Source organism: Protopterus annectens, chromosome 1.part1 (assembly GCF_019279795.1).
Source record: "Protopterus annectens isolate FY-2018-M chromosome 1.part1, PAN1.0, whole genome shotgun sequence".
NCBI lineage: Eukaryota > Metazoa > Chordata > Ceratodontiformes > Protopteridae > Protopterus > Protopterus annectens.
The window spans coordinates 566,070,420-566,097,809 of NC_056726.1; the positions used below are offsets into that span (position 1 = coordinate 566,070,420).

The window sequence follows — 27,390 nt, forward strand, 5'->3', positions numbered from 1 at the left end:
GTGGCAACTCCGCACTAAATCGCGCTAAAGCACGTTAAAGCGTACTTGATAGCAGGGGCTGGAAAGAAGCAGGAATAGACCCAAAACGGACAATAAAACTACAGTTTCAAGTCAGTAACCACCTCTACGAGGGGCAGGGAAGCTGCTCAATGTAATTCACTGCCACTGATCAACAGAGAGACCCTCCTTCAGCCCAAGCAAAAATGGCCTCACAGAAACTTTCAAACAGTTCAGGAACAGCAAGCCTGTAACTGAACTTTTTTAACTCTCAGAAAAGTGGGAAAAAGCAAGATTTTTTTGTTTTTGTTTTTACAGAGATAGCAGAGGTTCACAAGTAATATCAAGTTATAACAGTGCAGTAAATGACCCCACACAAGAGTGCTAGGTCAAGGACAGAAAATATGCAAGTTTTAAGAAAAAACGATTTAAAATTAAGTGCAAACAGGAAATTCAGCAAACAGCTTTTGGTTGTGCTCTAAATACAGCTACTAATACAGAAATCAAGTTTAACAAGCCAGAAAATGCTCAAGCTAGGCAGCTATGCAGAAAAACTTAGCAAATAAACAGAGAAAAAATACTTAAAATCTCAAAAGTGGCTCCCTTCTTCTCTCAGCATTTTTTCCTCTTGGAGGGTGTTTCACCAACAGCCAACAAGCCTGAAAAGACGCCCAAACCACGAGGCAACTAGGTTTTAAGAGAGAAAGATGAAGGAGTTTTGGAAATGACCCCTAGTGGCCAATAAAACTACAGTTTCAAGTCAGTAACCACCTCTACGGGGGGCAGGGAAGCTGCTCAATGTTATTCACTGCCACTGATCAACAGAGAGACCCTCCTTCAGCCCAAGCAAAAATGGCCTCACAGAAACTTTCAAACAGTTCAGGAACAGCAAGCCTATAACTGAACTTTTTTAACTCTCAGAAAAGTGGGAAAAAAGCAAGATTTTTTTTTTGATTTTGTTTTTTACAGAGATAGCAGAGGTTCACAAGTAATATCAAGTTATAACAGTGCAGTAAATGACCCCACACAAGAGTGGTATTGCATGGGTGGCCTGCAGACACATTGTAGTGTATGCCCTGTGCATTACAGGCCACCTGACACTTGATGGATTGGTAGCTTTTACATTTAATGGTTCGTCCCAGCTCACCAGGTGGAGGCCTTTATCTCAGTGTGGGTTGAGTCTGTGGCCTTCAGTAATGCAGAGAAATGGGCTAGGTCATGGAAATCCTGTATGATGTTGGCTTTCTTCTGTGTGGTACAAGGAAACCACGTATGCTCCCCCACATTGTGTAGCATGCCACTGCGGGACTAGTGGAGTGTCCTTGAAGCAGATGTCTAGAATTCCCCTACTGTGTTGGTCACTGAAAGGTTCCTGTAGCTAGTATTTTTAAAGCTGCCCAGTCTGTGGTAGCCACAGGGATAGGTACTCTGACTACCACACATGGCACACCTGTGATCTGTATGTAAGGTTTTCAAGGGGTAACCTCCCACAAGAACATCTCAACCATCTCTTGCAGGATATCTCTCTCCACACAGTAGTGGTCTACAATTTCAGGGTTATGAAGTGCATGGAATGTTAAGCATAAATGGATGACTGAGCACCTCATAGGTTGATACATGAACACACATATGACTATCTGCAACAAGTACAGTCTGTTGCATATGCAAGTTTGTTAATGTTGTGGCTACCTCAAACATCATTCTGCTAATTCTTTTCTATAATTCTAAGATTTTATAGCAGTCAGATGCTCTGGAGTTAGCACATTTAGGCATGGAATATGCACGTTTCTGAATTGCTCTGCTATATATTTACAGTCATTTGCCTCTACACAGTCCCTAATTTTAATACTGTTGCTCATTAGCAAGTCAGAATACCAGTATTAGTGTACAATGTGGGGTATTAGGTTGCTCTGACCACCACTTCAGTTGACTATGTCTATGAATTGTACATACTGTGCAAGTGGTCACTCATCACACACAAATACTGACCGCAACTTGGAGGAAGTTTCTAAATCCCAGTCAGGACTAAACTAACTGGATTCCTCCTTTTTCCTTTCTAGTTTATTTTCCTTGCAGTTGAGTTCTTTTATGTTGTTTGTTTTTGTGTTGTGTCTTACATTCAATGTAATTACAGTGCAGATTTGACATTTGTACCGACTCATAATGACACCTGCATGTTGTAATAAGAAAATGATGTATTCCTTTTTATTATAGCAAAGTCTAAAATATGTACAGCAATAATGTATTTATTTGTAATTTGCAGAAGCAGTCATGTGTTATCAACTCAGTATACTTTTGTCATCCGGTAAAACTGCTCTGTTTGTTATGAAATGATTTCTGAATTGCTTAATGATACCAAATGTCTTATTTTACTGCTGTTTATTTGAGCCCTGTCAGTTATGAATACATTCAATTTAAAATGTATATTCTTTATTTTTTCAGACTTACAACACAAAAGATGGTTTTATAATAACAGAGTTACCTCTGAAGGAGACTATTCCACACTTCTGGGCCCTTGTTTATGATTACAACTGCAGTGCTATTGTTGTGATGAACAATATTCAAGAACTCGATGAGGTATGCTAATAAAAACTCCTATCAGTATTTTTCATTTATATATCACTCTCAGTGCTTCTGAAAAGTAGACTGAATACATACAGCTCTATACTACAGGTTAAAATGGTGTTTAAAAACACATTGTGGAAAAGAATGTGAATTTTGGAGTCTATCAATGTGCACGTTGGAATATATAAATGAAAATAAAAATGCTTTCATCTTTAAGTAGGCCATTTTGCACTTCTTTTACTGATAACCTCAGCTTCCTCATCAGGTAAACGGCTTGTGTAAGTCTGACCTGGGATTTGTGTAAAATAAAAAACATAAGACTCATTAACACCTGCTTGTTATGCTAATCTCATATGCACAACAAGCAGTGACAACCAAGCAATTTGTGATTAGGGAAACAGCAGTATCTGTTGTAGCTGGTTGCAAAACAGCAGTTAGTAGCTGAATATGCTAATGACATCCAATGCTCATACTAATGAAGTAAAAAAATCATGGTGAAGTGATTCAGAAGCACATAAAATGAACACAAACAAGTAGTACTCATACTGCCTATGAATTTTAACACATGCTGAAATACAGCCATAGGAAAACTATAAAAGATGTTAGGGATTTTGGAAGCCATTATAAATCTCCATGTAGAACAGGCTCTCATAAAAGGTGCTGCTGTTGACAGGCCTTGGCCTTGAAGGTGTAGGGTATTCAGACCATGTTTGACTTACTATGGACTACATGAAATAGCAATACTTGATTGTTATGGGGTGGACAGTGATACTACACAAGAAATAGTGGACATGTGCTGTCCTCACTTGAGGGCCCATGGGAACCATTGAGAACCCATCTCAGTGAAATCTAGGGTATGTGTAGCCTTATGTATACCAGCTACAGGGATTTTCAATGACCCACAGGGGACACATTTGGGGGGTTCACAGGCCTCTGCCTCAAGAGTTTTCCACTAGTTCCTCAAATCAGTGCTGCAACATGTTAGGGAGCTTTCTGTGCCACAGCCCATTTCTCTTTGGTACTGGAGGCCACAACACACACACACACACACACACACACACACACACACACACACACACACACACACACACACTAAAATAAAAGCCCCATCTGGTAAACTGGGAAGAAGGTACATAAACAGAAAAGGATGTAATGTACAAGGTATCATCTATAATGTGCATGCAGTTCACCTTGACAGTTTCCACAACTCCCACATATGACACATCTGTGACCTGTACCTATGTTTTTCAAGGAGTGACTTCCCACAAGGACATCCAGTGGGGAATGCAGAATATGCACTAGGACCTTGGCTCATGCCTCCTATGAGAAACCTACACAACCCCACTTAAAAAGGTTACAACACTGCACAGACTAGAAATAACATAGAGCATGCATTGCATTTGGACTGCTGTCCAGCTAAATCTACGATGCCTTGTGATATGACCCAACCACCTCTGCCAAAACTGACTGTCTGTGCCATTTTACATAACATCATACTCAAAAAGCAGATGCAACAGGGTGTCCACTGCATGGACCACAGTTCCCAGTACCACAGACATGGCTTGCAGACACAGAGGCAAGATCAGATGAGGAACCTAGAGCTGGGGAAAATCATGGCAGGCAGTGGTGTGCACAATTTTATTTATTTATTTATTTTATTTATTTTACATTTGTTAACCGGGAGAGTCCGACTGGATACATGTCCATTTTCAGCGGAGGCCCGGGGAGAAAAGCTCCAAGTACATAACAGACATATGAACATTGTTAATGCAAAAAAAGGAAGATAGTTGAGTTCTAAATACAATATAAAGATACATCACATCTTGGGGAAAAAAAAAACAACAGCAGCATATAAAAAAACATAGGTCAGTTACAAAGGCGCCTTGTTAAAAGCAGTTAAGGATAGTGAGGTAAGAGAAGGGTAAATGATAGTGGTTAATCAGGTTTGGAACAGGGACATTGCCAGAGAGTATTGAGATGGGGTTTAAGCTTTTTGAATTGTAGGAGTGAGGGTTCTGAGGTGAGCATGGTCGGTAGGGAGTTCCACATTTTACCTACAAAGTTTGAGAATAGAGAATCCCCAGCAGAATTATTGGCTTTGGTAGTTTGAGCTAAGATCTTATTGGAGGAGTGTAAAGATTGCAGGTTAATATAGGGGTGAATGATGTTTTTCAGAGCTGGTGTTTTCTCTGGGTGATACAGTATCTGGTGAGCCGTTTTGAGTTGGTTGAAATGGAGTTGGCTGGAAAACTCTAACCACCCTAGTTGCTTCAAGTGGTCTGGTAAAGTGCCATGGCACTGGCTAAGAGGCAGCTAACAGTACACACAATCACCACTTTAAAATAAATGAGTTAAGTAGAGACAAACAGTAATATTGATGCATGCAAACAAGCCTGCCTTTGCTTATCCATGTGATATTTTCAACAGCAGTAACAAAAGTACTCTCCTGCACTTTTACTAGTTTATTAGTCTAGCACTTTACCAGACCACTTGTAGCAATTATTGTAGTACACAAAAGTGCTAGCAGCAATAAATGTTCTACAAGGAAATAGCGCCAGTACTTATTACTAATGCCCACCCCCCCCCCCCAGGCATGTCTAAAGGTCAGTTCCCTGTGCTTTCTCCTATTAACCTGGTGAACTTGGGAATCCTAAGGTAATGTAGCAACTGCCTCATGTACACTGACAACCCTCTCCTCTTACCTCCCAGCACTCAGACTTGTGAGAGATGCACTTATATATCCAAACTGGAAACCACGCACTCTCTGGCAAGACCGGGATAGCTGGTCAAGAGGAGAAGGTCAACACTTGCACCACATCACATGGAACACACAGCCCTCCAGAACACACACCAGCACTGCCTTCACATAAAAACACAAACCATACACCCACCTTCACGGAGGCTCTCAACAAAAATCTACCCAAACAGCAAAGACCTCCAAGGCAGAAACCCACTCGACCACCACAACACAACACTAATCATGAGACACATAACTCTCCTAAACAGTGTGCCACTCAACCAAAGCCCCTAAGGCAAAACAGCATGCCCAACACACTAGTCACAGGTAACTTGCTAGTGAGGCACACTGATGTCTCACTCATTAGGTTGAATAAGCAGAAAGTAACAGTCAGCTGCCTGTCAGGTGCCAGGATCCACTACATAACGCACACACTCAGGTCCTTCAACAACAGGTACAAATATGACTGTCATTGTACATGTGGGTGTGAATGACCTGAGATGTACCTCCCTGGACTACATGAAAAGAGACATGGAGGAGCTCTCGGATTATGTAGCCCAGGCAGGTATGACCCTAGCCCTGTGCAGCATCCTACCATCACCCAGAATGATATCATAGTATAAGCAGAAAATGACTGATTTCAACAATTAGCTAAGTTTCTGCTGTCATTCTAAGGGGATCTAGTATCTGTCTGCCTGGGATGACATGACTGACAGACCTCGATGCTTTGCCAGAGATGACCTGCATCTGTCACCCCTGGGCTTCCGAATACTGGCCAAGGCTCTTGCAACCCCTATAGTGCCTTTTTTAGGTGGTGTTCCAAAGATCAAATTACCAGCATAACAGCTACAAACAAATGCAATCTGAGGGTCATGCTGCTCAAAGCTAGAAGTCTAAATCTCAAAATGCACTCTCTCAAAGCACTCCTTAAAAATGCAGAACATTGACATTTGTGCTGTAACAGAGACCTGGTTCAAGTCAGCAGAAATCACCCCTGCACTACCAGGCTATAACTCATCCCACACTTTTCGGCCCCAGAACTTGGACCATAGCTCCAAAGGCAGTGGTATTTCCATATTCATAAAGGATGCACACACCTCCGGACTGGTAGTCCAACATAACGCATCAGAGATACTTCAAGTGCAGCTAACACTGGGTAAGACAGCGATTCAGGTCATAGCCTGCTATAGGTCCCCAACCATGTCCCAAGACTCACACTCCATGTTCTTAAGCACCCTGGAGAATATTAGGATCCAACCTAACACTCTCAAACGGGGTGACCTCAACTACCCCTCCATTAACTGGGAAAACTACTCATGTAACAATACACTTAGATTCATAGGTAGGTACTAGGCTATTGGCCCTAGGGCCTATATAAGCCTAGCCAAAAAGAGACCCTGGCTTTCGCCACCCAAGAAAATTATTTTCCTGTGCCCCTGTCAAGCAGAGCCATAGAAGTGATCCCTGGGGAGAATTTCCTATTTCCCATCAAATCATCACGACTCTTCTTGAAGAATGCTAATCAGGAGCTCTGGTTGACATAGATAGGTAGTCTGTTCCAGAGTATGGGAAGTCTCTGGGAAAGGAATCTATCCCTCCAGCATGTTCTGTTTATTGTGGTGACAAGGCTTAAATCCCTAGAGCGTGTAGCTCAGAGGGATTGGGATTTCTTTAAGTGGAGCATGTCCAACAGCTCTGGATTTGACATAGCTTTGTACATTAGGCAGAGACAACCTCTGAGTAGGTAATATGTGATGGAGTAAAGCTGGAGTTTTTTGAGATGGTCTGCGTGGGGCATCTGTTTGAGGCCAGTAATCCACTTTCTGAGGTATTTCTGCGGCCTTTCCAGTTGTTATACATGTCTTGTGAGGTACATACCAAAAGGGGCATTGTACTCTATAATGGGTCTAAGTGATGAGTAGAGGGGAACAATGACCTCTTTTTTTTCTGGATGAGAAACCTTTTGTGATGAGGTGTGCCATGTAGAAGGATTTCCTGACCACTGTAGCGATGTGCTTATCAAAGGAGAGTCTACTGTCCACCTGTGTCCCAAGGTCTCTTATCACACTTTTGGTGTTAAGTAGACTACCACCTATGTGGTAGTTCATGGGTACAGAGTTTTTACCAAAGGGGATGGCAATGCACTTTTTGGCATTGAGCTTGAGGCCATGGCTTTGACACCAGGCATCTGTCTCAGTGAGGCCCTTCTGCAGGATGTCCACATCGTTAGGTGTTTTGATTATGGCACCTAGTTTGCAGTCATCTGTGAACTTAGTTAACCAAAGACCTTCTGCATTAGCCTGTATTTCAGAGAAGTAGATACCAAACAGGAGAGGACCCAGAACTGAACCCTGTGGTACTCCACTTGTCACTGGTCTGAAGTCTGATTTGGAGTCTGCTACTTTCACAGTGTGGGTTCTGTCAGTAAGCCAGTTGGCAACCCATCTTGTGACATAGGGATTTATACCTAGTTTAGTGAGTTTATCTATAATTCCAGAGTTGGGGAAGGTGTTGAACACCTTTGCAAGATCTAGATAGGCTGTGTGAACCACCTTACCCTCATCTATGGCTTTGGTGACTGCTTTAAATAAGTCTATCAGGTTTAGGAGACATGATATGCCTTTTATAAACCCAAACTGTGTGGAGTCCAGAGTTTGGAGATCTCCAATGTCTTTTTTTATGAGTTCCATGATGATATATTCCATGACCATGCAGACCAGTCTCGTCAGGCTAATAGGGCAGCAGTTCCCGGGGTCTGTCGTGGCTCCCCCTTTGTGGAGTGGGATAACCATTGCGGTGTGCCATTCAATGGGCACAAAGCCTGAGGTGAGGCTATGCCTGAACATGGTACTTAGGTGGGGTGTCAGTTCATTCTGTAGTTTATGTAGAGGGCAGCCAAGGATGTTATCAGATCCCATGGATGCTGTGTTCTTGGATTTGGAGAGTGAGGTTTTTACCTGTGCAGCCATGATTACAGGAACTTTGCATTCTTCCGGTATAGAGATGGGCCCTTTGGGGGGTGAGAGGGGGGTAAAGTTAGCACTGAACCTATCTGCCAGGATGTTGGCAATATCAATTGGTTCTCTATATTTAGTGCCATTGTGCTGTAACTCAGAGCAGATCTGAGAGTTGCCATTGAGATTCTTGACATAGCTATAGAATGCTTTGGAGTTGTCTTTAGAATCAGTGGCAATTTTGTTTTCATAACTAGATTTGGAGGATTTTATAAGGGATCTCAGCTTCTTACTGAGGCTGACCAGGAAGTTCCTCCAATCATGGGATTTTACTCTTTTTTTGCAACAGTTTCTTTCTTCTGTTGTAAAGTTTGTTTATGACAGAAGACCACCAGATTGGCTTCCTTTTTTGGAGGATAACATCTTGGTTCTGTTAGGGATAGCACAATCCATGCACTCGTGTAAGTGCTTATAAAGTGCATTTCTGTAGGATTCAGCAGTCGTACTTCTATTGTCCATCTGCATAGGTGTCGTGAAGTTTGTCACTTCTGTCTTAAGAAGTGTGAAGTTGGCTTTGGAGAAAATTTTTACGGTTGTTTCCCTAATGGGGGTTTGGGACGGGATGTGGATGTCTATGGTGATTAGCTTGTGGTCGGATCTGACCAATGAGGAATTGACCTCTGGTGTGGAACACCGGTCGCCCATGTTGGTGATGACCAGGTCTAGAATATTGCTGCCCCTGGTGGGGGTGTGGATAAGTCGATCCAAGGCATTGGAATTTATGAATTACAGAAAATGATGAGCAAAAGAGTTGGTACATGAGTAGTTTTCCCAGTTAATAGTGGGGTAGTTGAAATCACCCATTATTAGGGTGTTGGGTTATACCCTAATATTTTCCAGTGTATCAAGAAAAGAGAAGTGGGAATCCTGGGTGGTCTGTAGCAAGCTACAATCTGGACTGCAGTTTTGCTTAGTTAGTTGAACTTGGATAATCTTGGATGCATTATGCTGAGCAACTACCCTGGAGGTGTGGATATCCTTAATGAATATGGACATGCCTCCACCTTTAGTGTTTTGGTCTGGGTCAGGTGGCCGAAAGGTGTGGTATGAATTACAGCTTGGTAATGCAGGGGTGCTCTCTGGAGCTTTGAACCAGGTCTCTGTCACTGCACAGATGTCGATGTTCTCCATTTTAAGGAGTGCCTCGAGTAACTGCATTTTGAGGTTTAGACTTCTAGCATTGAGTAGCATTACCCTCAGATTTTGCTTGCTTGTACCTGTTACAGTGGTGAATTTGTCATTTTAACCTTGCCTAAAAAAGGCACTATAGGGGTGGCAAGAGCCTTTGCCAGTATCTGGAATCCTAAGGGTGATAGGTGCAGGCCATCTCTGGCAAAGTATTGTGGTCTATCGATCATGTCATCCCAAGCAGACAAATAATGGATTCCCTAGGAAAGACACCAGAAGCTTTGCCAATTGTTGAAGTCAATCATTTTTGTCCTTGTACTGTGGTATCATTCTGGGTGATGGCAGGATGCTACTCAGGGCTAGGGTCATACCTGCCTGGACTACAAGATCGGAAAGCTCCTCCATGTCTCTTTTCATCTAGTCCAGGGAGGTACGCCTCAGGTCATTCACACCAACATGGACAATGACAGAGTCATATTTGTACTTGTTGTGGAGTGACCTGAGTGCATGCGTTATGTGGCGGATCCTGGCACCCGACAGGCAGCTGACAGTAACTTTCTCCTTGTTTATCCTGGTGAGTGGAACATCAGTGCCTTGACTATAGGGCTGTAGTTGACTGGCACACTGAGTTTGTGGGCTATGTGTCATTTGGGTTGTGTTGGGGGGGTGGAGGTTGCTTGCATTTCTGCTTTGGAGGTCTCGGTTGTTTGGGCAGATTTCTATTGAGAGCGTCCGTGAATGCAAGCGTGTGTTTCATGCTTCTATGTGTGTGTTTTGGTGGTGTAGGTTTTGAGGGACTATGTGATGGGTGTGGTGTGGTGCAAGTGTTTACCTTCTCCTCTTGACTGTCTATTCCAGTCTTTGGTGAAGAAAACTTTGCTTTCAGTTTGGCTATATAAGTGCACCTCTCACAGGTTGTAGTGTTGGGTGGTAGGAAGAGAGGATTATTTGTGTACATGAGGCAATTACTGCATTGCCCCCATGATGCCCAAATTCATCAGGTAAACAGGAGAAGACACAGAGAGCTGACCTTTACACATGCCTGGACAGGTGCTTATTTATTAAGTATTAAAAACTGTTTTCCTCTAGACAAGTGAGGAAAGTTGAGTGCTGTAGTAATTTGTAGCTTATTTAGTGCTTACAACGAGTTCTGAACAAGTGCTGAGCTCAAAGAAACAGATTTGAGTGCTGAAACTAAAAAGCTGTCTCGTTGCAAGGGAAAATATGAGGCACAGACTTTATAGCACCAGGAATAGTTTAACCCTAGGTAGGGGGGGGGGGGGGGCTCAGGTGCTTACAAACAGCTCTGGATACAGCAAATTTGTATCTGGACTAGACTTGTTATAGGAAAGGGGGGAAGCAAGCTTAGAATTTTTTTTTTCAGTAAAGTGGAAATGGAGAAAGCTGGAACAGAAGTTAAATCAAGGTTACGAATCTGAGTGGGTTGGCCTTCACAAATGTTCTCTATTAGATTAAATGAACTAATGACACTAGAGTGGGAGGAGTGTCACAGATAAAATATACAGTACAGGTGGGCAACTGCAAAGCCAAGTATAAGAACACCACAACAATAGGGGGGGGTGGAAAACTATTACAGCTATTAGCTGTAGCCACTAAATAAAAGTTTTAAACAGGTCAAGGAGCAAGCAGACTCCATAGAATGTTTTTAACTGCAAACAAACTAGACTAGAACACAGAAACCTCAAAAAAAAAATCAAAAGTGCACATAAAAGCATAGATAGAGCACTAACAGACAGAAAATACAACTCTCAGTATGAAAAAGCAGTTTACAGTTAAGTAATTCAGCAAACATGCAATTAGAGTAATGTAACAGTATCTAGCAATGAAAAAAAAAACAGTATAAAACAGTACATAAATGCAGTGAAACAGTAAAAATGCTTTATAACAGTGCAAAATGTGGTAGATTAACTCTATAGCACAATTATAAGTGTTACAAAAGTGTGATTCAATGAAATAAGTGTAAGAAATAACTTATCCTGCTACTGGAATCTTAAGGAATTTCTGCTTCGTTTCAGTAATGAATTACCATCCACAGCCTGATAAATACAAGCACAACCTTTTCCAGACACAGGGTTTATATACCAGTAGGGATGGAAGAGTTAGAAGATCAAATTACTACTCAGTCCTATTAGCCCCTGCTATTACCCAATCACTCGTATTACAAAAGGTCAGGAAACCCTGTTACTCTCAATAATAATGAAGACAGACTATCAGCAGAAAATGGTTGCCAGAAACACAGGAAACTCAACAAACAAACCTACCAGACCTGGACAACAGCAGGCCTCTATCAAGATTATGCCACCTGTGCAGAACACAGAAACCTCACTTTAAATGTATAGAAAGAGCACTCACAAAGAGAACATACAAGTCTCAGTATGAAAAAGTTTACAATTTAGTAATTAAATAAAAATGCAATTATAGTAATGCACACTATTACAGCTACTAGCTGTAGCCACTAAATGAAAGTGTTAAACATATCAAGGAGCAAGCAGACTCTAGAATGCTTTTAACTGCAAACACACTAGACTAGAACACAGAAACATAAAAAAAAAATCAAAAGTGCACAGAAGAGCATGGACAGAGCACTTACAGACAGAAAATACAACTCTCAGTATTAAAAAGCAGTTTACAGTTAAGTAATTCAGTAAACATGCAATTAGAGTAATGAAACAGTATCTAACAATGAAAAATACAGTTAAAACAGTATAAACAGTACATAAATGCAGTGAAACAGTAAAAAAGCTTTATAACAGTGCAAAATGTAGTAGGGTAACTGTATAGCACAATTATAAACATTATAGAAGTGTGATTCAATTAAATAAGTGCAAGAAATAACTTATCCTGCTTTTGGAATCTTAAGGAATTTCTGCTTAGTTTCAGTAATGAATTACCATCCACAGCCTGATAAATACAAGAACAACCTTTTCCAGACACAGGGTTTATATACCAGTAAGGATGGAAGAGTTAGAAGATCAAATTACTACTCAGTCCTATTAGCCCCTGCTATTACCCAATCACTTGTACTACAGAAGGTCAGGAAACCCAGTTACCCTCAAGAATAATGAAGACAGACTATTAGCAGAAAATGGATGCCAGAAACACAAGAAATTCAACAAACAAAACTACCAGGCTTGGACAATAGCAGGCCTCTGTCAAGATTATGCCACCTGAGCAGAACACAGAAACCTCTCTTTAAACGCATACAAAGAGCACTCACAAAGAGAACATACAAGTCTCAGTATGAAAAAGTTTACAATTTAGTAATTAAATAAACATGCAATTATAGTAATGCACACTATTACAGATACTAGCTGTAGCCACTAAATGAAAGTTTTAAATAGATCAAGGAGCAAGCAAACTCTAGAGAATGCTTTTAACTGCAAACAGACTAGACTAGAACACAGAAATCTCAGAAAATCAAAAATGCACAGAAAAGCATGGACAGAGCTCTCACAGACAGAAAATACAACTCTCAGTATGAAAAAGCAGTTTACAGTTAAGTAATTCAGTAAACATGCAATTAGAGTAATGAAACAGTATCTAGCAATGAAAAATACAGTTAAAACAGTATAAAACAGTACATAAATGCAGTGAAACAGTAAAAAGCTTTATAACAGTGCAAGATGTAGTAGATTAACTGTATAGCACAATTATAAGTGTTACAGAAGTGCGATTCAATGATATAAGTGTAAGAAATAACTTATCCTGCTCTTGGAATCTTAAGAAATTTCTGCTTAGTTTCAGTAATGAATTACCATCCACAGCCTGATAAATACTTAACGTTTCCTGGAATTTATTAATTCCAATCCCCTGGAGCAGCTCATTCTTACCCCTACTAGAGGCAGCAACATCCTTGACCTGGTCATTACTAACATGAGTGACCATTGCTCTACACCAATAGTCAACTCCTCCCTGGTTAGATCTGACCACAAACTAATCACCTTGGAAATCCCCCCCCCCCCCACAAAGGTATCCACCATGAAAAACTTCTCCAAAGCTAACTTTGGGCTCCTAAAAACAAAGGTGACTAACTTCACGGCACCCATGCAAATGGATAATAGTTGCATGACCACCAACTCATATACTAATGCATTGTATGAACATATACACAAATGCATGGATCTTGCCATACCCAATAGAACCAAGATGCTCTCCTCCAAAAAAGTAAGCTAATCTGGTGATCACCTGCCATAACCAAACTCTACAACAGAAGGAGGAAACTAATGCGGAATAAGGTGAAGTCCCAAGACTGGAACAACTCCTTTATCAGTCTCAACAAAATGTTGAGATCCCTCATCAAATCTTCTAAAGCTAGCTATGAAAATAGAATTGCAGCAAGTAGTAAAGACAACCACAAGGCCTTCTATGGTTATGTAAAAAATCTCCATGGCAATACCCAGATTTGATCCGAGTCCACTGAACACAGAAGGTGTTATAAGAGATCTGGGAACACAGGCTGACAGCAACTTCTCTTTTGACCACCACATTGCCACAGTGGTCAGAAAGTCCTTCTATGTGGCACATCTCATTACTAAGGATTTTGCATCCAGGAAAAAGGAGGGCATTGTCTCCCTCTACTCTTCCCTCATTAGGCCAATCATTGAGTACAATGCCCCATTTGGCATGTACCTCACTAAACACCTTGCAACAACTGGAGAGGCCACAAAAGTACCTCACAAAGAGGATCCTAGGCCTTAAACATTTCTCCTATATGGACAGACTCAAAAAACTCCAACTATTGTCTGTCTCATATCGCCTACTTAGCGGCAATCTCTGCTTGACTTACAAAGCCATGTCTGACCCAGATCTGTTAGAAATGCTACATCTAAAGAAATCCCAATCCATCCACACCACACACTCCAGAGAACTCAACCTCATTACCACAATCAACAAAACATGCTGGAGGGACAGTTCATAACCCAGAGACTGCCCATGCTATGGAATAGATGGGACTATATTATAATTTCGAAGTTGTAAAACTTTGAATGTCATATGGGAATGCAAATGTCATATGTGAAATGGCTATCACACTTGAGTGTGCAGCCTACAACAGGCGGAGGGAGACAATGATCTCCTTCTTCCTGGATGCAAAACCCTTAGTAATGAGATGTGCCACATAGAAGGACTTTCTGACCACTGTGGTAATGTGGTGGTCAAAAGAGAAGTTGCTGTCAACCTGTGTCAACCTGCCTTTAGCTAATTCCACCTAAAACACTGATTTTCTAGAGTTTCTGTGATTTAAAAAGCTTGTTTCAGCTACATATTGTACTTATTTTACTGCCTGCACTTTAACAAAGTTGTTTTTGTGTTTAAATTACCTGTTTAACTTTTGTAGGCTACACACTCAAGTGTGAATGCCATTTCTGTGCATTTAAAGTGTTTTTTTGATTGTATCTGCTTTATTTTCTGAAAAAAAAACTTGTTTTCCCACCTTTCTAAGCTAGTATAGTTCAGTTTTCAGGATCGTGCTGAATTTAAAGCTGTGTTACAAGTTTCTGGGTTTGCCCCTCTCTGTTCACTGTGAGAGAGGGATCTTTGAGCAGCCTATCTATCCCTGGAGGAGTGGTTTCAGCCCAGAAATTAGTAGTTTATTGGCCATTTTGGGCTAATTTCTCTCTCTTTCATTTCCCTGCTATAAAACCCGCATTTGCAAGGTTTTTGTGCTAGTATACAGCTCAGCAAGCTCCTGCCTGTTGCCCTGCAGAGTTCTACATCAGCAGAGAGACAAAAGAGAGACTTTGGAGTTATTAAGTATCATTTTTCTGCATTTTCTTGCTGCCTTTAGCTAATTCCGCCTAAAATGCTGATTTTCTAGAGTTTCTGTGATTTTAAAAAGCTTGTTTCAGCTACATATTGTACTTATTTTACTGCCTGAACTTTAACAAAGCTGTTTTTGTGTTTAAATTACCTGTTTAACTGTTGTAAGCTACACACTCAAGTGTGATAGCCATTTCTGTGCATTTAAAGTGTTTTTTTGATTGGATCTGCATTATTTTCTGAAAAAAAACAAACAAAAAAAAACTTGTTTTCCTGCCTTTCTAAGCTAGTATAGTCCAGTTTTCAGGTTAATGCTGAATTCAGGGCTGTTACAAGTTTCTGTGTTTGCCCATACCTTACTTCGATAAAAGGAAGTTTCTCTGTTCACTGTGAGAGAGGGAGCTTTGAGCAGCCTATCTGTCCCTGGAGGAGTGGTTTCTGCCCAGAAATTAGTAGTTTATTGGCCATTTTGGGCTAATTTATATCTCTTTCAGTTCTCTGCTATAAAACCCACATTAGTGCAGTTTTGCACACCATGCAGCGTTGGTTAGCTAGGGTATAACTATTCACGGCTCCACAAAGTCTACTCTTGAAATTTTCCCTTAGAACTAGACAAATTTTCAGCTTCAGCACTCAGACCATTCACTTCTCATCCCGGCACTTGCTCAAAACTCATAGCAAGCACTAATAAACCTTAGCACTAGACCCCCCCCCCCATACTGTAGAAAAGGACAAGGCTCTCTATTCGACCTTACCAGCCAATCAGTAAAACAGTTCACTGTACCTATCCAGGCATGTCCAAAGGGCAGTTTCAGGTGTACTCTCTTGTCCAACTGGTGAATCTGTGCATTTTGAAGCAATGTTACAATTGCCTCATGTACACAGACAACCCTCAACTCCTTCCACCAAACACTAATACATGCGAGAGATGCAATTATACAGCCAAACTGGAGGCTAAGCTCTCTCAACCCAAGACTGGACCAGGCAGTCAAGAGGAGAAGGGTATTACTTGCATCACTCCACCAGTCTCACATTGACCTATGAAACCAGCACCGGCAAAAAAACACACATAAATACACAAAAACATACTCAGAGGCTCTAATTAAAAATTTGCAAAAGCAACAAAGACCTCCAAAGCTGACATCCAAGCAACCTCCACCCCCCAACACAAACCATGAAACACATACTTCACAAAACCAGTGGCCACACAATCACAGCCCTTAAGGCAAAATAACATGCCCAAAACACTATTAATAGGTGACTCTATAGTCAGGCACACTGATGTCCCACTCACTAGGCTGAACAAGGAGAAGGTTACTGTTAGCTGCCTGTCGGGTGTCAGGATCTGCCACATAACACAAGCACTTAGGTCACTCCAGAACAAGTACAAATATGACTCTGTCATTGCCCATGCTGGTGTGAATGACCTGAGCTGTACCTCCCTGGACTACATGAAAAGAGACATGGAGGAGCTCTCTGATCACGTAGCTCAAGCAGGTATGACCCTGACCCCGAGTAGCATCCTGTTATCACCAAGAATGATACCACGGTACAGAGAAAAAATTATCAATTTCAACAGTTGGCTAAGCTTCTGGTGTCATTCAAAGGGGATCCAGTGTCTGTCAGCCTGGGATGACATGCTCAACAAGCCATGCTGCTTCGCTAGAGATGGCTTGCACCTGTCACCCTTAGGCTTTCGAATACTGACCAAGGGTCTTGCCAACCCCATAGTGCCTTTTTTAGGCAAGGCTCAAAAGACAAACCCACCTCCATAAATAGCACAAGTAACAAAAAACTGAGGGTAATTCTACTCAATGCCAGAAGTCTAAACCTCAAAATGCATGCACTCGAGGCACTCCTCAGTATGGAGAAAATCGATATATGTGCAATAACAGAAACCTGGTTTAAGGTTCCAGAGAGCACCCCAGCACTACCAGGCTACAACTCATACCATACATTTCGACCACAAAACCCGGACCGAAATATAAAAGGCGGGGGAGTATCCATATTCATCAAGGATACCCACACCTCCAGGTTAGTGGCACAGCACGATGCTTCAGAGACCATCCAGGTGCAACTAACAATGGGCAAAACTGCTATTCAAATTATAGTTTGCTACAGATCACCCACCATGTTCCAGAACCCCCACTCTGCATTGCTGGAAACACTGGGAAACATAAAGGGCTTACCAAACACCCTGATAATGGGTGATTTCAATTACCCAAACATTAACTGGGAGAACTACTCAAGTACAAACTCCCTTGCCCAACATTTCCTAGAATTTATAAACTCAACACCCTGGATCAACTGGTCAACACCCCCACCAGAGGTGACAAAATACTGGACCTGGTCATCACCAACATGGGCGACCGGTGTTCCAGATCGGAGGTCAACCCATCGCTGGTTAGATCTGACCATAAACTAATCACTCTGGATATTCACATTCTGCCACCACCCCCGGTCAAAGAAACCACCGTGAAAAACGTTTCAAAAGCAAACCATGTTACTTAAGACCAAGGTGGGAAGTTTCAAAGCCCCCATGATAAAGGATAACGCTGTCCAAGCTGCAAAATCCTTTACTAATGCACTCCATGGGCACCTACAAGAATGCATGGATCGTACTATCCCAAACAAAACCAAGACTCACTCCTCCAAGAAAAGGAAACCAGTCTGGTGGACCCCTGCCATAAACAAGCTATACAACAGAAGGAGGAAACTAGTACAGAAAAGAGTAAAATCCCAAGAAGGGAAGACATCCCTGATCAGTATCAGCAAGAAACTATGTTCCCCTCATAAAATCATCCAAGGCTAGCTTTGAAAGAAAAATTTCCATGGATTCCAAAGATAACCACAAGGCATTCTTTAGCTATGTCAGGAATCTAAGAGTCAATTCTCAGATCTGCTCAGAGTTAGTGCAGAATGGCACAAAATACACTGAACCGACTGATATAACCAACATCCTGGCAGACAGGTTCAGTGCAAACTCCACCCCCCTCTCACCCCCAAAAGGGCCCATACCTATACCAGAAGAATGTAGTCCCCCTGAAATTACAGACATTCAGGTTAAAACAGCCCTCTCCAAAGCCAAAAACACAGCATCAATGGGACAGGACGGTGTCCCTGGCTGGGTCCTACATTAGCTCAAAGATGAACTAACCCCTCACCTAAACACAATGTTTAAACTCAGCCTCCACAGGCTACGTGCCCACAGAGTGGCACACAGCAATGGTTATTTCTGCTCCACAAAGGTGGAGCTACAATGGACCTCGTGAACTATCGCCCTACAAGCCTGACTAGCTTGGTCTGCAAAGCTATGGAGTGCATCATCATGGATCTCATTAACAGAGACATAGGAAACCTCCAAACACTGGACCCTACCAAGTTCAGTTTTGTTAAGGGCATATCATGCCTCCTAAACCTGGTGGACTTCTTTGATACAGTTACCAAGGCTATAGACAAGGGAAAGGTGGTCCACACAGCCTACCTAGACCTCGTAAAGGCCTTCAACACCATTCTCCACTCAGGTATTATAGACAAGCTCACCAGCCTGAACATAAACCCCTACATCACAAGATGGGTTGCCAACTGGTTCACAGACACAACCCACATGGTGAAAGTTGTGGGAGCTAGGTCTGACTCTAAACCAGTTACAAGTGGCATTTCCCAGGGCACAGTCCTAGGACCCCTCCTGTTTGGCATATACTTCTCAGAGGTACAAGCAAGCACAGGAGGACTATGGATGACCAAGTTCGCAGATGACTGCAAACTAGGGGCTATAATTGACTCTCCAGCTGACACAAACATCCTCCAAAAGAGTCTCACTGAGACAGATACCTGGTGTCAAAACCATGGCCTCAAGCTAAATACCAAAAAGTGCATAGTCATCCCCTTTGGAAAAAACAGAGTACCCACAAACTGCCACGTAGGTGGTAGCCCCCTAAATATGGAAGACATAATAAAGGATCTGGGGCCCCAAGTAGCCAGTAACCTCTCCTTTGATAATCACATTGCCAAAGTGGTTAGAAAATCCTTCTATGTGGCCCACCTAATCACAAAAGTGTTTGCATCCAGATCGAAAAAGGTCATTGGGCCCCACTACACATCACTTATCAGACCCATCATAGAGTACAATGCCCCATTTGGGATGTACCTTACAAGACACCTGCAACAACTGGAAAGACCACAGAAGTACCTCACCAAGAGGATCACTGGCCTGAAGCAGGTACCCTGTGCAGCTTGACTGAAGAAACTCTAGCTGTACTCGGTTGCATACAGCATACTCAGAGGTGATCTCTGCCTGACGTACAAGGCCATGTCCAACCCAGAATTGATGGACATGCCCCAGATAAAGAAAACCATATCCCCTCAAGCCACACGCTCCAGGGATCTAAACCTCACCACAACAATAAATAAGACGTGCTAGAGGGATAGATTCCTGTCCCAGAGACTTCCCATGCTCTGGAACAAGATTACAATCTACATTAGGCAGAGTTTCTCACTAACCCTCTTCAAGAGAAACCTTGATGAGTGGATGGGAAACAGAAAATTTACCCCAAGGATCACTTCAATGGCTCTGCTGGACAGAGGCACAGGGAACTAATCTAAAGGGGTGGCGAAAGCCAACACATTCTGGTTAGGCTTATAAATGCCTTCGGGCAGATAGCCTAGTACCTACCTATGAACCTATAATATTGAACCCACTACATCGAAGGATGAAAACAGCAAAGCCACGGAACATCAAAATCTTACCTAGGGCATGATTTCAGTGGGCCATTCTGTGGCTTTGCTATTTCATAGGTTTGTACTTTGTTTGTACTAGGCTATCTGCCCTAGGGCATTTATAAGCCTAGCCGGAGTGTGTGTGGCTTTCACCACCCCTTAGGATGAGAATACTATGCCCTTTTAGGGTTTAGTTTACTGTGCCTCTGTCTAGTAGTGACACAGAGATGACCCCCGGGGTAAACCTACGATCTCCCATCCACTCGTCGAGATTTCTCTTGAATAGAGTCAGTGAGGGGCTCTGCCTAACATGGACTGGGATTCTGTTCCAGAGTGTAGGGAGCCTCTGGGTTATGAATCTGTCCCTCCAGCACGTCCTATTTATTTCTGTGTTGAGGTTTAAGTCTCTTGTTCTCGTGGCTCTGATGGATTTGGATTTTCTGAGATGGAGCATGTCAATTAATTCTGGATTGGACATGGCCTTGTACGTCAGGCACAGATCACCTCTGAGTAGGCGGTATGCGACTGAATTGAGCTAGAGTGTTTTCAGTCGGGCAGCATATGACATATGTTTAAGACCCTTTATCCTCTTGGTGAGGAACTTTTGGGGTCTTTCCAACTGCTGCAGGTGTCGGGTGAGATACATCCCAAATGGGGCATTGTACTCAATCATTGGCCTGATAAGAGAAGAGTACAGGGGCACAATGACCTCTCTTGATCTAGATGTGAAACCCTTCATGATAAGTTGGGCAATATAGAAGGTCTTCCTAACCACTTTGGCAATGTGAGTGTCAAATGAGAGGTTACTGTCAACCTGGGTCCCTAGGTCCCTGATTACCTCTTCTGTACTTAATGGATTACCACCTATGTGGTAATTTGTTGGTACCTTGTTTTTCCCAAAGGGTATGACTATACATTTTGGCGTTCAGCTTAAGGCCATGGCTCTGGCACCAATTATCCGTTCTATGAAGCCTCTCTGAAGGATGTTTGTGTCCTGGAGTATCAATTATGGCCCAGTTTGCAGTCATCTGCAAACTTTGTCAGCCACAATCCTCCTATGTTTGCCTGTACCTCAGAAAAATAAATGCCGAACAAGAGGGGTCCCAGGACTGAGCCCTGTGGGACACCGCTTGTGACTGGCTTAGAGTCTGACATAGCTTCAGCAACTCTGACCCTGTGGGTTCTGTCCTTGAGCCAGTTTGCAACCCATCTTGTGACATATGGGTTTACATTTAAGCTGGTGAGTTTGTCTATGATGCCCGAGTGGGGTATTGTGTCAAAGGCTTTTGCAAGGTCAAGGTAGGCTGTGTGAACTGCCTTACCCTCATCAATGGCCTTAGTGACTGTTTCAAAAAAGTCGACCAAGTTCAAAAGGCAGGATCTGCCCTTGACAAATCCTCTACTGTGGTGCGATAGTTATGGACCTTAGGGGTAGGGTGTGGGTTAACGTAAGTGGATAATTAGGAATGTATGTATGGTTTAGTGTAGGGTTGGGTTTTGTTAACTGTATGTGTGTGTATTAATTAGTTTGTTTGTATATAGTTTCATAGGGTATGTGTGCAATAAGTTACAAACCTTAGGGTTAGGGTGAGAGTTAAGGTAAGTGGATAGTTAGGAATGTATGTATGGTTTAGTGTAGGGCTGGGTTTTGTTAACTGTATGTGTGTGGTTTATTTATTTTGGTGTGCTTGTGTTGTGTGTATGTTTCTCGGAACAGCATATTTTTTCCCTAGGAAAAAATTTGCTATTCTGAGTGTTCGATGTTATCATATTTCGAAATTCCAAGTTTGAACTTATGGTGTTCGATATTTTGGAATTTCAGATATATGATATAGACCCGAACAGACTTCCCATACATGTCAAGCAGAGCACCTCACAGGCCCTCTTCAAGAGAAATCTTGATGAGTGGATGGGAAAAAGAAAATTCACCCCAGGGCTCACTCCAGTGGCTTTACTCGACAGAGGCACTGGAAACTAAGGTCAGGTGGCATGATGCCAGGGTAGTCCTATGAGCTAGGCTTGTAAAGGTTCCAGGGCCATTATCCTAGTACACACCTATGAACCTATAAAAGTAAGTGATGAACCTGTAATGAACACATAATGCTTACCTATGTTTATGTACTGTCCTTCAGTAAAATCCAGCTATGATTATCTATACAGGAATGCATAACTATGGTATATGCAGCAAATACAGACCAAACCAAGTATGATGCAATCAAATGTAACATAAATATTTTACTTTTATTTGTATTATGTTGCCACCCTGTAAAGCAAGCATAAGCATGAATAGCCCTATGCCAAACATACCTAGAGGGCATAGCGCAATGTCAGCATCATCTGCACAGGTAGATGATCAAGCAGATCTACGCAATCTTATGACTACAAAAGGAAGGATAATTAATTAGTACTCAGATGACTAACTGCAAGCCAGCATTCCAAAGAAAAAGGTTATTCAGCAAAAGCATGCATTACCTTCTCACTATTCTGCATCAGACACAGTAGCTCAAGTCAGGCACCCTAGCAGGGGTCAGGGCACTCCCAGCATCATCTGCAAAAGGGGCTGAGAACGACTAACACTACACTATGCCAACTACCATACCTCTCAATCTCTTAGTGCAAGAAATTTGGACAAAGCCTAAGAAAATGGGGGGGGGGGGCAAAGGCCCAAAAATAGGGGCAGATTTTAAATATTGCTCTTATAAACTTAGGAAGTTGCTAGAATAACAGGATTTCTGTTAGCATGTATGTTCTGAAGGATTTGAAGTCTGAAACACAAATGTATGCCATTATGTATTAACTTCAATCCTCAGACCATCCCAATGATTTACCAGAAAATCACAAATTTTATAAGTAATAAACCAAAAATATGTGGCAAAAATCTGGACATTCTGCAGAAATCGGAAAAGTTGAGAGGTGTGCCAACTACAACTAATAACACAAATGAGCTTAAGCAGACCAAACAACATTAAAATATGTACCTATCCTAATGATGAAAGCTTGACAATTGACTAAGCATTAACTGACCACTCTGTGCATTAGAGATAGGCAACCCTAAATTACAGCTTGTGCAAAGGGCTGGGCACAGTCATCATCATTTGCACAGTGAGTGAGTGTGAGTGAGTGTATGTATGTGTGTGCGTGTGTGGTGGGGAGCTACATGAGGTTATGTCTGACACATAATTAGCATGCGTGCATGATGAGATCAGAGAAAGTATACACTGTCAGGGTCAGTATCTCCAGATGTAAAGAAGTTAATTTTGAAGAATAAATGTGTGAGGTGTCACAGTCAATGTGAGGAGTACTGTGTGGAGATCTATACGAACATAGCCACAGTGTTTGTACTAGCACTAAATCCTGGCATATTGGACAGCTGTAAGCCATGCACTGTAGAAGTTCATCGTTACCACTGCATGACTATGTGAATGACTCTGCCAGGAGTTGCACTGCTAGTTTTATAAACCTGGCTAGAGGTCAAGGTGCTACATGAACAACAATTCATGATGGATGGTCTGTCATTACAACTATGCCCATTGTGCTTTAAGCCTTAAACATTGTGTCAGCTTCTTGTGCTCCAGTGGAGTTTTTTATGGCCATGACCATGTCGCCAACCACATATGGGTGTGGACACATCTATCACTGATGGAGCAGTGGAATTAGTACCACTGAGGAAGCGGGATCAGTCATGCCCACTGCCACATCAGTTCATATCTGATGATGTACCAGCTTTCTGGCCCCATGGATGCTGTCTCTCTCCCAGCAGATGTTCTATAGCAGACATTGTATGATAGTGTGTCATACAACCAGTTCAAGGAATCACATACAAGGCTCATGCAGTCTCATACATCAGAATGCATGGCATGCAGTACTCCCATGTCAATCAAGTGAAGAGCAATAAGCATACCTTCTCTGAGCATCTCTACTGACACCCCTGTGTAGTACTTTACTCTGATGAAGGCCATAGAGAGAGTCTGCCAGCTGTCTAGCTGGGCTAATCACACTACCCTTTTCAACCATGCCCCCATCAACCTGACCACTCTGAGATGGCTCTGTGTCATGAGTATGCACAGACATTATGACTGAGTCTATAGTATGGAGGGGGATGAGGAAGCCACACCCTCCATGTCAGGCATACCCTCTGTAACTCTGAAAAGAAGCCAAAAAAACAGTAAATGTAAAAACTGAAACTACGGTCGAGACGAGACATGGACTATAATTTATTGAAAGGTAAGCACTTTCATCTTGCAAAATGCAAAGCTTCATCAGACTATTGATCAATTAAAACATTACCAGCTATAGGAACACAGACATTGTATCGAAACAGTACTCAGCCTAGTCACAGTACTGGTTTTGTGGTGGACACTGCATTTACTATGTTTTTTATTTTGATTTAATGCTAGCTGGTCCTGAACTTTCCTACAGCTTTATTCATTGTGGCATAACATATGTTTTCTATGTTTTGGTGTATTAATAGCCTGCTATCTATGAATTTCCACATAGTTTACTTTAAATGAACACAGCTAGAGGATTTATCATTTGTACCGTACTGTTGATTTGTATAGCTGATGTCTGAACTGTATATATGTTACCTTCTGGTACTGCTACTTATTGTTAATATACTTTTTCACTGTGCACTATAATCACATTTATTCTCTCTCTCAACTTATCTCTCCAGCTTGACTGTCCTGCTTCACCCTGTTGCAACTGCTCCTTTGTTGGAAACCCAGACCTAAAGTAATTCTAATATTCCCCATTAAGGGAATAGGACCAAGCCTCTCCATTACGGGAATAGGACTAAGCCTCTCCCTGAAGAATATCCATCAAAGGACTTAAGAAAGTATGTGTAACTGTTGCTAATCCTACATACTAGATTGTATTCTGCCAGAAGGCCCTGCTAGGTGGTTTAGCATGCTCACCTGACAGAACAGCCATCAGCCTAATCCTTCCCATCTTTTTATCTTCCACATACTTGGCCCCTCTTCTAGCCCTCTGGTCTACATAGGACTCCCCCCTTTCCTCCCACTCTAGGGATCTGTCCTTGCGGAGCCACAGGTGTACTATAGCATTTGTCCACTAAGTGGCACCATCTCCTCACAATTCCTGACTTATTAATTCTTTATTTTCACTATTACTTACTTTATTTATTGATATCTGCTTAAATCTATAATAATGTTTTCTGTACTCCCCTCTCTCAACTCTAGGCTCACCCCATCCCACCTAATCCCTGTCCCCTGGACTCACCTTCAGCTACTAGTACTCCACAGATTGGTTCTTGTTCATCCTTAGCCTTCCCTCGGGTCTACCCGCTCTGTTTGCCCTGTGTGCTCACTCCGCTCCCCTACCCTGCCCCCAATTCCCAGCCACCCCCAGCACTTCTACATTTATGCCCTTTAGCCACACCCATCACCCCGCCCCAACCAACTAGTCACCTCCTCCCTTCCACACCCACTTCTTACTCCTCCCCACATTTCACCAATACTCTACTGGACCTCCCCTCTCAGTCTCCTCCCAAAACTTACAACTCTCTTACCCTAGTAAACTAGCCAACCACAGCATACCTTCTCTCAGTAACCTATCCCACTATGCTCTCAAAAGCCCTATCCTTCTCTACTCATCTACTACTGCTCCTCACCATATCCTATACCTACTACTTCACCCAGCCAACTACCTACAACCACACTCCATCATTTCGTACTACAAAAAATCTTAGCCCACCTGCCTTATATCCACACTTCCCAATTTCTCCATGCCTATACCCCATAAAACATTATCTTCTCTTCTCTTATAAACTTATTACTCCTCGCAAATATCCTAACCCTACAGCAACTAACTCATCCCTCATAAATCTAGCAAAGCTCAACCTTGTCTCTAAGCAGACAAAGTACCTCTCCAACCTAATTCTATATCTGACTTCTATTCTATTATCAGGAGACATACACCCCAACCCAGGCCCATCCTCATCCCCTTCAACAGATAAATCTATACTACTCACCTCCTTAAATGCCCAAAGTATAGTTAACGAAATCCCTAATCTGCATGCCTGGCTTACATATAACAAACCAGACATTTTGTCCATCTCTGAAACTTGGTTAAAACCCCATATAAAAGATTCTGAAATAATTCCACCCAACTACTCTATAATCAGAAAAGACAGAACCAACAACAAAGGAGGTGGAGTAGCCCTTCTATACTTATCCTCCTTAACAGTTATCCCTTATAACAAACCAATTCCCCAATTCAATAATGCAGAACTACTCCTGGCATTACTTCAAGTACATAAACATAAACACATGTGCATAGCCTCCCTCTACATCCCCCCAGGCAACAATATTTCTACACTAGAGGATATCTTCTCCTGGCTTTCCAATAACATTAACAACAAAACTATACTTATAGGTGACATGAATATCAATTGGTCCGCAATACAGTCTCCCACAAACCCACTTAACATTAATCTTTACAACTTTTCTCAGCTAATCAACTCCATAACTCGGCCCTCAAAAAACATTGCCAGTGATAGTACCCTAGACTGGATATTAGTCTCCCACCCTCATTACTTCTCAAATAGTGGCATCCTGCCTGATTCCCTTAGTGACCACTTGCCCACATTCACACACCGACTAGCTTCACCCCTACATCTTACTCATAATTTTATTACTACTTGCTGCCAAAAAAACTTTAACCCCACTACCTTTTCCAACTCTCTAAAAACAATCAACTGGTAGAACCTTAAAACTCTACCCCTGGAACAAGCTGTCACCCACTTCAACTCAACTTTTCTAAACCTCTTAGAGCAATATGCCCCCATAAAAACAAAAAGAATAAAAAACAAAACTGCCCCTTGGTTAACAAAAAACACACTAGCAACTATGCACCTTAGAGATAAAGCATGGTCAACATATCAGAAACATAGGACTCCCCTAGCCCATAATGAATACAAAACACTCAGAAACAAAGTAGAAAAGCTTATCATTTCTTATAGACAGAATTACTTCCCCATAATCCAAAACAACAACAAAACAAACCCTCAAAAATTTTGGAAATGTATCTCTACCCTCCTTAATCCCAACCAACCAGATAACCCCAGCCCGGACCCTAACGCTCCAGACATAGACTTGGCCACTCAATTCAACACCTTCTTCATTGATTCTATCTCCAAACTAACCGAATCTTTTTCATCTTCAAACCCCACCACACCCCCACTACACCCCATCCTCCCCTACCAACTTTTCACCCCTTACTACTGTTTCTCCCCCTATCTCCTCTACATCAACAACATCCACAAATCCCCCCCTCCTCCACCATTCTCACTAAAACCTATACCACATCCACCATAAAAAAACGACTTCAGAAACTAAAACCATGCTCTAATGCCCCTGATAACATTCCTTCTTACTTTCTCAGTATAACTGCTGAAGCCATTGCCTACCCCATCCGCATTCTAATCAACCATTC

At 42.1% G+C, this 27,390-nt stretch overlaps 1 protein-coding gene across 1 annotated transcript in view; it reads left to right on the forward strand.

The window, feature by feature from the left end:
• The window catches only part of LOC122806400 (receptor-type tyrosine-protein phosphatase mu-like), a 1,009,373-nt gene that overhangs the window by 776,166 nt on the left and 205,817 nt on the right, over positions 1–27,390 (forward strand). Inside the window, exon 16 of the mRNA XM_044076787.1 lies at positions 2,440–2,574. Within this exon, the coding sequence (XP_043932722.1) occupies positions 2,440–2,574 (135 nt within the window). The remainder of the gene's footprint in view (positions 1–2,439; positions 2,575–27,390) is intronic.